The sequence below is a fragment of the Mustela nigripes genome, chromosome X (assembly GCF_022355385.1).
Source record: "Mustela nigripes isolate SB6536 chromosome X, MUSNIG.SB6536, whole genome shotgun sequence".
NCBI lineage: Eukaryota > Metazoa > Chordata > Mammalia > Carnivora > Mustelidae > Mustela > Mustela nigripes.
This window is the reverse complement of record NC_081575.1, coordinates 66,360,243-66,371,525: the sequence shown is the minus strand read 5'-3', so window position 1 is coordinate 66,371,525 and position 11,283 is coordinate 66,360,243. Positions and strand designations below refer to the sequence as shown.

Sequence of the window (11,283 nt, the reverse complement as noted above, 5' to 3'; positions counted from 1 at the left end):
AAAGAGAAAGGGTGTGGAACCTAAAATATATTCAAGAAAATAAAAGCTGAAAAATTCCAAAACCTGGCAAAAAACATAAACCTACAAGGGTCCTGTAATTCTATATTCTATTTTTGTACCTGCCTAAGAGTCTGTCATTATTTCAATAAAAAAATTAAAAAAGAGAAAATGACAAAAGAAAATGATCTCAAATCCTCTTGTTTGTGATCACTCAGGGATATAAAGCTATAAAACAGTAGCTATAATTTTTTAAACCCCTAGAATGTACCAAACCAATCATATGATTTTTTTTCCTCCATGACAATCCTAAGTGAAAATGATTATTATAAGAATAACCACCTAAGGTTTTATGGCTTGCTATGTGCCAGGCATTGTGCTATGTGCTGGATAGTCATTATCACAATGAATCATGAAAAGAATCTTATGACCTAGGCAGTACTAATTACCTCCATTGTATAGATATGGAAACTGGTGACCCAGATCACAAGCTCCATGGTAGGAACAAGAACCAAGATTTAAAACTTGAGGTTTAATAAAAAAATAAATTTAATGGTTTTTTTATTATAAATAAATCAGCAATAAATTTAAATTAAACCCATGCAAGAATAGGTCAGATTAGCTAAGTCTAAATTTAGAATATTTAAAGGAAAATGAGATTTATTTCCTATAAATGATTCCTGTAAATTAAAAATGAGATTTAATTCCTTTTACATTGTTAAACTACATTAAGGAGTTTTCTTAAAAAGCTTCAGCCTAGCTGTTACCATATATTCTAAATTGATGAGGTAACATACCTGAGGAAGGAATATGGTAATATCTATTCCTACACTAGTACCAAGCAGCTTTAATATGGGTAGAGGCATTTTGATATTAAGCAAACTAGCTATATCATTCATCATCAGTTTCACAGAAGACAGCATAGTGTGATGAAGAGCATGAGCAAGGAGATCAAATATGAACTCCTGAACCACTAATTGAATGGTACTGGCAAATTAAAATGTTTATATCTCAGATTTCTTGTCTGAAAAATGGAGATAGCCACCCTGATCCAAACTCTAGTGAGAATGTAGTTCTGAAAATTTCTAAAATACCACATCAACATACAGAAAGAGTATGCAAGTTAAATGCTTGACCATGAAATGCAAATGTCTTAAATTAGCTAATATGGATCTTAGTAAGTATAAGCACCTTTTCAATTCCTCTAAGCTGTAAAATAAAAAGTACCTCATCACAGTGAGAAAGGGAACTCATCACAATCCACTCACTCTTCCCTTAACCATAGGACTCCTGGCAAACTCTAGATGATATTTTGGACAACAAAGATTACAGTGTAAATACCATTTCTACTTGTTACTGAAATATTCTGCATTAAAACATGCACATACATGCACAGATGCAAGCATGCACATACATGGACACAATGTCAACTTTTATTACCTCCTATTACCTTGACAGCTGATGTAGAAATATCAAATGATAAAACACTCCATACTGCTTCCACCTGTTGTGAATCCTTCTGACCATGAGCTTCCACTCACTCTGGATCTTCCAGCTGTGTGTATGAGTGTGTGTGTGTGTGTATGTGTGTGTGAGAGAGAGAGAGAGAGAGTCTGAGAGCATGTTAATGTGAAATAGAAAATGTAAAAATACAGCCATCTTTTACCATTTTCATGAAATTACCTTGTGAAATTTTTATTTCAACACCAATCTTACAAAATAAGACTGGTTTGGAAAGCTTTTTTCTCACGTCAAGTGATACACTTGATTAGAATGCTGAACCTTTTGTATGTTTAAATACACAGATTCTGCACTTTACAGAAGCAGTGAATCACAAATAGGTGATTAACATATTACAGACTAATTTCTTCTACCAAATACACCTACACTAGTATTGACATTGAAGTACTCAGTAGGTGTCAGAACCAGTAATAATCCTTTTATACACACTATTGCTTATATAGATGTACATACTTGTATTTATACACTTGACCCAAATCTATCTTGGGCTTAAGGTGCCATTGTACTTCATCAACCAAAAGGATATCTATTCTGCAGGTATTTGAAATCAAAACCTCCCACAATGTCCAATTCTGGGACTCTCTTCTTGTCATCCACTTAAGTTTCTCTTTTCCAGAGGGGTGGGTCAGACCAAATGTTAACCACACCACGACCATCCCTCCAGGCTGCCACCTGTCTTTCTTCTTACCGGCACAGGCATTATTACACACACAATATGGTTTCATAAACCACAAGAGCCGGGAAGATGACTCACCCATTCCTTTTGACTGGCATAAGCGCACACGTGCGCGCGCACATACACACGCGCGCACGCACGACCGCACGCAAAAAGACCAAAGAGGAGACTCACAGTCGCGGCCTCCATGACGATTAAGCCCTGTCTCCCCCGCCCCCCTGTGCTCTCGCACACGCCCAGATAGAGAAGTTTCACCGGGGGGCCAGAATCCTTTATGACAAATGACCATCCCCCAACCCACCCCAACTTCCCTCCCACTTTACCACAACCCATGCGGGACCGTACGTGAAACACAAACATGCGCGCGTGCGCATACAAACATCTGCAGAGCCAGAAGTGAGGACGTGTGCGCACATGCGGAATGGAGGGTAGTGATTACACGTTGGCTGCCTGACCTGGAGAGTTTTTACTGTCTTAAAACACCCTGAGAACAGGTCCACAAGTGGATCATTAGAGTAGTTTTTTAAAAAAGCAGTCTGAGATTGTTTACTTTTGGACATTCTTTTCTCTTTAAAATCTGTATTATTTGGCAAAAAATATTCAGGGGAAATATATTTCAGAAAGGTGTTCCATGTAAATTTATTCTTTGTATTTATTTTTTAAAGGTTATATGCTTTAAAATAATCAGCTACATGTTGCACATACCTGTGTAACTAAAAAATAAAATCTGTCATATACCTATGGATGATATATAATTTTGTGATTCTTATTTTCTGTATCCTATTTTTCTCTGGTTTCCAAATATTTTAATTTAATAATGCACCATTGGCCAGTGAACAAATGGCCCGTGGTGAGTGTTGAGTTTGGTGTACACAGTTACAAAGATAATGAATGCATTCAGTGGTGAGGAAGTAACACCATAGTCACTATATTTTCTTCATCATTAACCAGGCTTGTTGGTATCTTAAGAACTCCTGCTAAATTTGCCATTTAGCTTCCTTAATATTTGCAGAAATTCTGGAGATTTTGTTATTAAAATGCAAAGTATATTCTTTCAGTTTTTGTAAATTAGAAAATAAGTTATAAGGATAATTATTAATAATTTAATAAAATTTTACTGCATTTTAAATTTTATTTATTTTATTTTTATTTTATACCAGTTTTGAATATTTCACAGATATAAGGTTAGTAATAATATAGATACACCTATATAGCACTCCCTATGTGCCATGAATATTTCAAGTACTTCATATAAACCAATTAAATCTTCATAATAATCTATTAGGTAGATGTGCAATTATTATAATTTTTACAGATATGAAAACTAAGACACATAAAGTAACTTGTACAAGGTCACCCAAGTAATAAGTTACAAAACTGGGATTTGAACTTAAGCAGCCTGACTTCAAAGACTAACCACTCTACCATATGATGTATAATGCTAAACACTATAATTTATACTATAAATTATTATGTACCCAAAAATGGAATTTAATTGTATTTAGGTAATTCAGTATATTCCCTGGGAATACCAAACTTCTAACAAGGCCTGATAGCCACCTCAACAACCTTTTCCGTACTGTATAAATGACACACTTTTTAAAGAACAATTATAAAAAGAATTAAGGTAAAAAATCCCATTCTTAGTCACACTTGGACACTAAAACCTAGTATAGACTTATTTGATATGTGGGCTGAAACTTATGGCCTACCCTCAAAGCCTAAAATTCCTTTACACGAGTCTAAACCCAAATCAAACGAACATCCATCCCAACACAAGCTAAGGGAGTGATGACAGCCTCAAATTTCATCCCTGAGAAGGGGTTAAAGAGAAGGAAATATAAAAAGCAGTCCCTGACATCAGGAAACTGGCCTGATCCTCACAGCTAGGCCATGCTATTCTTCTATTGGATATAAACCATCTCATAAAATACCAACCTCAAACAAGGCTATTCTGGGACTGTAATAAAGTGAGACAAAATAAGGCCTCCTAATTTTGTCTGAGCACAGGCAAAACCAAGGTCACTGTGACACTCACAAAATACCAAACACCACTGCCATTCTAGCTAAAATGAACGTCTACAACCTCTTTACCAGTTACAGCTATAGCCTTGTTCTAGCCTCTCCTCCCTATGGACGAGATTTATTGAACTACCAATCATTAAACTGTCCTACAATATAGAGTAAACCCCCACTTCTGTGGAACCTCCACCAAATCACACAACCAAAGCCCAAATTCTGCAGTGTTTTCTAACACTTACTTAATGATAACATACAATGTCTCCCCAGGACGTGTGTTTTCTCTATGGCAATAATGGAGACTATGGGTATGTTCAACTTGTTCAACTATGACAACTTGGGCATGTCCTTGTTCAACAATGGGTATATCCTTGATGGTCTTTGGCTGGACACCACTGATATGAGGGATAAAAGAAAGGGGCTGGCCTGTCCTTACAGAAAGGTCAGAAGCAGTTTTACTGCTCTATCTTATGGAGGCTAGAGAAAGGGACAGGAGGGACTTCAAGATGCCTAGCCCCCTCTGTGAAATAGAGGGAGAGATACACCCATGTTTCTGACTTTTTAATGCACAGTAACAGTAACTACAATTAAAAGAGGTCCAATCTTTTTTTGTTGGAGGGGAGGAGGTTGGAAAGGAGTCAGGCATTTAACAGAGGTCAAAATTGAGTGTAATGAAGAGTATGAAAATATTTATATTTATCAAGCATACATTGGAAGTATTTCCCAATTTAGGTGCCCCTATAATACTAAGCTGTTCCTATTTCCCTATACCCTGTCAGCTACTGCAACCCCAGAGAAAAGCAAGTGAGCATTTACCGTTGTCCCTTGGAGAAAGATTATATTAGAGGCGGGCCTATCCAGACAGGAAAAGGAAAGAAAAAACGTGTATCTTCCTCCTCAGTTTATTGTAAAGATGAGGCAAAGGTAAGAAAATCAGGCAGTGTTATAAACTTACCTCTCTAAGCCAAAATCCGAAGAAGGCATGTTCAATAATGGAGGAATAAGTCACAAGCAGAAGAGCTTTTGTTCCACTTTCATCTGTGGGATCACGTCACAATCACCTGGGATGGAAGAGTGGATAGGCAGCAATAACGAGACACAGTTAGCACTTCCTAGCCTCTTTCAGATCTCACATGGCTTGGAAGAGATTTAAAAATTCCCTGTTTTTCCCAGAGGGATAGATGTCCCCTTCACAGAGTATGACAAAATGGGAAGCCAAACCTCTGGGTTTCCACATGTGAAGAAGACAATGTCAGCTCTGAGACAATTCGGCTCTCTAACCAACCACATCCTATTTCTCCAGTCAGTGCACCCCTCCCCCCACAAACATCATAAAATAATATAAGCCCCTGTACATCTAGATGGCATTGTGGAAGGGTAGGTAAATCTGAAATATAGACTAACATACAGGAGCCTGTTATATATAACAGTGTTTAAATATGGAATTTACTGGACCAAAACTAAGATTTTTATTTCCCTGCAAACTTGGGGTATGGAGTGGGACTCAGGATTAAAATTAGATGAGTCATAAAATCTGATAGTTTCTTTGCACATCTAAGTACGGTATTAGTAAATCTGCATGCATATTTAAACAGAGAAAAATAACAGAAAATAAGTCAAGACATTAACAGTGTTTACATTTGGGGAGTAGGTATATGGATTTGAGTTTAATTAATGTATTTTTTAGTATTTTCCAGATGTTTCCCAATGAACATAATATTTTGGAAGGCAGCTATGCTCAACACTATACCACCAACGCTCCAATGAACATAATACTTTGATGAGAAAAAAAGATCAGTTTTAAAACAGGAAACACTCTGAAATTTTTATTTATTTTATTTTGCAGTAAAGAACATGAAAAAAAAACTTCAAAATGGTAACATGATTACTTCCAATGAATGATTAAATGTACTATAGGAAGAGAAATTATACACTGTAATTACAGTTTACATAATTACACAGAACAATATGTGGCAATCTCTTGAGAGTACTGTGATTAACACTTCACTGATACACACCAACCTCAATATAACTAAGTTTTATTATTTACAATTGTCACATAAAATACAAGAGCTTATGGACAAGCTGTGATTAACAATAAATGTGGTTTTGCCTGAAATTCCTAACCATATGCAGGCTCCTTAAGCATTCAAGTTTTAAATTCTACTGTATTTTTATCACAAAATGAAGCAGGTACAACAGAATTAAACCTACTAGATAAAGGACTAAGAAAACACGAATATAAAAACCAAACAACGGCAGAAAACCTTGGGTTGGTTCTCCAAGATTTTCTTTCTAAATAGATGTTGATCTCATTTAGCAGTTACGATAATATTCACAGCCACAGACTAATAGCTACATGATAAAAGGACTTCAGACGGAGGATTAAACTACACAGCACTATATTAATATTTTAAATCATCTACCACAGTTTACATTTCTTGAAAGCATTCTACTACCAAAGTGCAAGATCAAATGAATTAGTATTTAAATTTTTCTTATACTTCTGAGACCTATGTTTCAATTGGCACTACAATAAAAAATTCAGAACACAAGACTAAGTAACTTCTTATATCTTTTGAGTAACGACCTAGGGCAATTAAGGTCAGGGTAAGGTACACTTTGCTTTTAGCGATCAATGTCTTCTACTATTGTCTCGAGATTTTTGCAACAGGCTTTAACCTCCTCAATTGCAGCCATCCAATTATCATAAATAATTTTGTCATAAATTGCATCATTAACCTCCCTAACGACCCCCTCCTGTTGAGACTCAAGTGCATCACCTGAGAAAAACAACACTGATCTTGGGATTATGTAAGTACGTAAATTGTGACCAAGTAAAAAATCATCATTTCCATCCTTTCCATTTGAGCTGATTCCATGAGGAGTAAAGAAATTGAAGAATGAATCCTTGGGAAATTTTTCAGTTACAGTTCGGATTGTTCCCCAGATCCGGTGTTTCTGTTTCTTCCTGATGGTTTTCAAAGTGACATTCTTTCCTTCATTCCAATCTATCTCGCAGCCTGTGCAATACTCAATCGCGGTTCCCCTATAGGGATGAGGATCATAATACGCCAGCCTTGACTTCAGCACATAAGTCTTTGTTAACAGCTCATTTTTGAAATATTCATTGGGCTTGAAGTGAAATTCTAGTGTGAAACTGAGAGGTTCGCCAGGATCTGAAAGTTTCACTTTAATATCTGTCAGGAGCTTCAGAATAGGCTCATCATATTTCTTAATCAAAGGAGTGAGTGTGTCAACATTTTTTAAGACAGTCAGCCAAAAGTCAGGAATTCCTTTAGGATCCTGTTCTTCTTTATTCTCTTCTCCAGTAGTCTCACTGTCATCATTGTCGTCGTCGTCGTCGTCGTCATCGTCATCCTCCTCCTCAATAGCATAATCATAATAATCTCCCTCATAACCATCATCCTCATCCATATATTCATGCATCAGACCCTCCTCATTACCATACATCTCTTCCTCATCATACATCTCATCATCATAGTCCTCAGAGTCTGATTTATATTCACATTCCTCTTTTGTAGGTTCATAGATTGCATTTATGATCTGACGTCTTTTTTCCAATAAGGGTTGATACATTTCAGCAAACTTTCTTTCAATGCCATGAAATTCCCTCAGAAATTTGGATTCTAGATTGGCCACTCTAGTTTGAAGCTTTTTGAGGGCTAACACACGGTACTTAACTTTCAAAGGTAGACTTTCCACAAAGTCTGTATCTAAAAGATAACCTATAAGTCCTTTTGGACGGTCTGAATCCTCATCAGTATCTTCATCTTTTACCCCGCCTTCCCCGGACCCAACAGCAGCATCTTCACCTTTACCCCTTTCTTCCCCAGGCCCAGCGGCGGCTTCTTCACCGCGCTCCTTATCATCTCCAGGCCCAGCTGCGACATCTTCACTGCGCTCCGGCTGTTCCTCCATCATTACCTTATTGCCAGCCTCGTCTTGACTAGAGTCCAACAGTTCCTTATGGTCTGCTGACTCGGCCATTTTTCAAAGGACCGTAACGCGTAAGGTGGATACCACCAAGATAAGGAGACCTGGCCTCGGCAGGGGAAGACTCACCGAAATAGCAGAAGCGGCGGTGGTTGGGGCAGAGGTGGAACGGGCGGTAGTGGCTGGGCTGTGGGAGTAACTGCGGAGGCTGCTGCCGGGATGAAGGCTGCGCAGATGCTGTGAGAAGTGGACAGAGGCAACCGTAGCCAGGGCTTGCGAGAAGAGTGGCGACGGTCAGTTTCACAGGAACGAGCCACAGACTGCAGAAAGCTGCAGTGGGCGGACCCTTAGCAAGCAGCAGCTGCTGCAAGAAAAAACGGTGCCGCAATATGATTACGCAGCCGTCTTTTGACTAGATTTCCTCCGTGCAAATAGCTGCGTCACTCCCTTCCTCCCCTACAACTCTGCCCTAAACTCATTTGCTGGGCTGGGTGATTGACAGGTCCTGAGCCAATAAATTATCAGATCTATCAAGTTTTCCAACTCCACTCACCTTCCCAGGTTGTCTAATATAGCTGATTCATCCACCTCTCACTTAATCTCTAACCCCCTCCTGAGTTTTCAGAAACCTAGATTTTATTTGTTTATTCTCTCAATTTGCAACTGGTATTATAATTTAAAAAAGAAAAGCTAAAAGAAATACTAAAATGTCAGACAAGGCTAGAGGACAAGGCATACATCCAGCCAAATTCTGTCCCTTTGATTTTAGCCCCGGGCTCTGGAATGGGGGGGGGGGGGGGTTGGGTAAAATTCGTAAAGATAGTCTAGAAGGGAAAACACTTTTTAAAAATTAGCGGTCGTGGGCGCCTGGGTGGCTCAGTGGTTTAAGCCGTTGCCTTTGGCTCAGGTCATGATATCAGGGTTTGAGATCAAGTCCTGCATCTGGCTTTCTGCTCAGCAGGGAGCCTGCTTCCCTCTCTCTCTCTCTCTCTCTCCCTCTCTGCCTACTTGTGATCTCTCTCTCTGTCAAATAAATAAATAAAATCTTCAAAAAAAATTAGCAGTCTTGGTCTTAGGATGGTGTAACTATCAGTGATTTAAATATTCTATATTTTGTTTTTTGCTGTATTTTCCACAAGCTGTATAGTAAATAAGCAGTAATTTTACATTAGAAACGCCTCCTAATGTTTCCTAGGTTTGGGGTGGGGGGGGACAAAAGAGGTGGTTATGGTTATTGAGGGTTAGGGTGAAATAATGCCTGTGATGAAGATTCAAAGTGCTGTATCCAACTGACAAGTGAACACACAGGACAATAAACCAGTCTTATCAGTAATTCACTCTTAATGCTGACTTGTCTCTTCCTCTTTTTGGATGCTGGTTCTCAAGCCATTGGAAATTTTAAAAGGAAGTGTTCAAATGTAAAGTAATATTTATTTAAAAAACCATAGCATTTGCTTGACAGTTTTGAGTTATTGACAATAATCTAAACCTCAGCATTAAAGACATAGTTAAATATATGATAGACTATACACAGGATGGAATACTATGCAGTCATTTGAAAATTTCCTCTGATAGGAGTCATTAGTGATATTTATTGTCCATATTTCCAGTGCTGATCGTTTATTAATTTAACAATGTTTAAAATTTTAACTTTCCTCAGATCTGAACAATTTGCATGGTGCTATTATCACAGAGATAAACATGGTTTACATATTGTTTTCTTTACAGATTCTTTCAGTATACAGGTAAAGTTTTCTTTTTACTTAGCTTACCTCTGTGTACCATCTGTATACCTCTACATACCATTACAGTATTTACAAAATTCAGTTTTCAGGCTTATGATCAATCTGGTAGTTCCCTTGTTATGAGTCCTTTGCATCCCAAGTTTTCTTTGCCTTTTTTTTTAATTATGTTCAGTTAGCCACTGTATAGTACATAATTAGTTTTTGATGTAGTGTTCAATGATTCATCAGTTAAATATAACACCCAGTGCTCATCACAGCATGTGTCCTCCTCAATACCCATCACCCTGTTACTCAAGTTTTCTTTTTCTGGTTCTGAATTTGCAACATTCCGTGTAGTTTTCTGATAATAAACTCAACACATGCTTATTTTTTAAAATAGCAAAAACAAGGAGAATTTTAGAGTATAACAGAAATCACTAGTAACCCCACAACCCTGACAGAACCAATGTGAACATTTTGGTCCTTTTCTTTCTAACATATCTATATATGTGTTGCATTTAGGCCAGAGTTTTCTAAAAATAAAACTGAGATAAACTTTTTCCTCTCACGACCATATTCCAGTGTGCTTAAGTAGTTCCACAAAATGTAATTTTATTTTTTTAAAGATTTTATTTATTTATTTAACAGAGAGAGATCACAAGTAGACGGAGAGGCAGACAGAGAGAGAGATAGAGGGAAGCAGGCTCCCTGCTGAGCAGAGAGCCTGATGCGGGACTCGATCTCAGGACCTTGAGATCATGACCTGAGCCGAAGGCAGCGGCTTAACCCACTGAGTCACCCAGGTGCCCCGCAAAATGTAATTTTAAAAGAAAATCCATTGGTATTTATATATATTATGTAGTTAAACCAAATTATTAAAAGACGAAGAGAAGTATGTCATCTAATTTAAAGATTGAAGAGTACTTCATAGTCATACATGCAGTCACAGAAACGACAAGGGAATGACATGTTTCATTGCTTAAAGCAAAAGTATATGACACCAAAAAGTATAGGAAACAAAAGAAAAAAATAAATTGGACTTCTTCAAAATAGAAACTTTTGTTCGTTAAAAAATACTATCAACAGAGTTAAAAGGCAGCCCTGAAATGGAAGAAAATATATACGAATCATATAACTGATAGAGGATTAATATTCAGAGTATGTAAGGACTCCTACAACTTAAGAACAATGAAAACAAGCAAATCACTTAAAAATGGACAAAGGACTTGAATAGATATTTCTACAGAGAAGAGATAGAAATGACACCTGAAAAGATGTTCAACATCACTAATTAGGGAAATGCAAATCAAAACCACTATGAGATACCACTTCACACACATTAAAATAGTTATTATCATAACAATAAAAACAGAAAATAACAAGTGTAGA

The 11,283-nt window shown here is 37.3% G+C and overlaps 1 protein-coding gene across 1 annotated transcript; it reads right to left on the bottom strand.

Annotated features, from left to right (window-relative positions):
- Nucleotides 1–6,024: 6,024 nt before the first annotated feature.
- On the bottom strand, nucleotides 6,025–8,640 carry NAP1L2 (nucleosome assembly protein 1 like 2). The gene has a single exon (XM_059386183.1). The coding sequence runs from the start codon at nucleotides 8,222–8,224 to the stop codon at nucleotides 6,842–6,844; it is 1,383 nt and encodes a 460-aa protein (XP_059242166.1). The 5' UTR covers nucleotides 8,225–8,640; the 3' UTR covers nucleotides 6,025–6,841.
- Nucleotides 8,641–11,283: the final 2,643 nt, after the last annotated feature.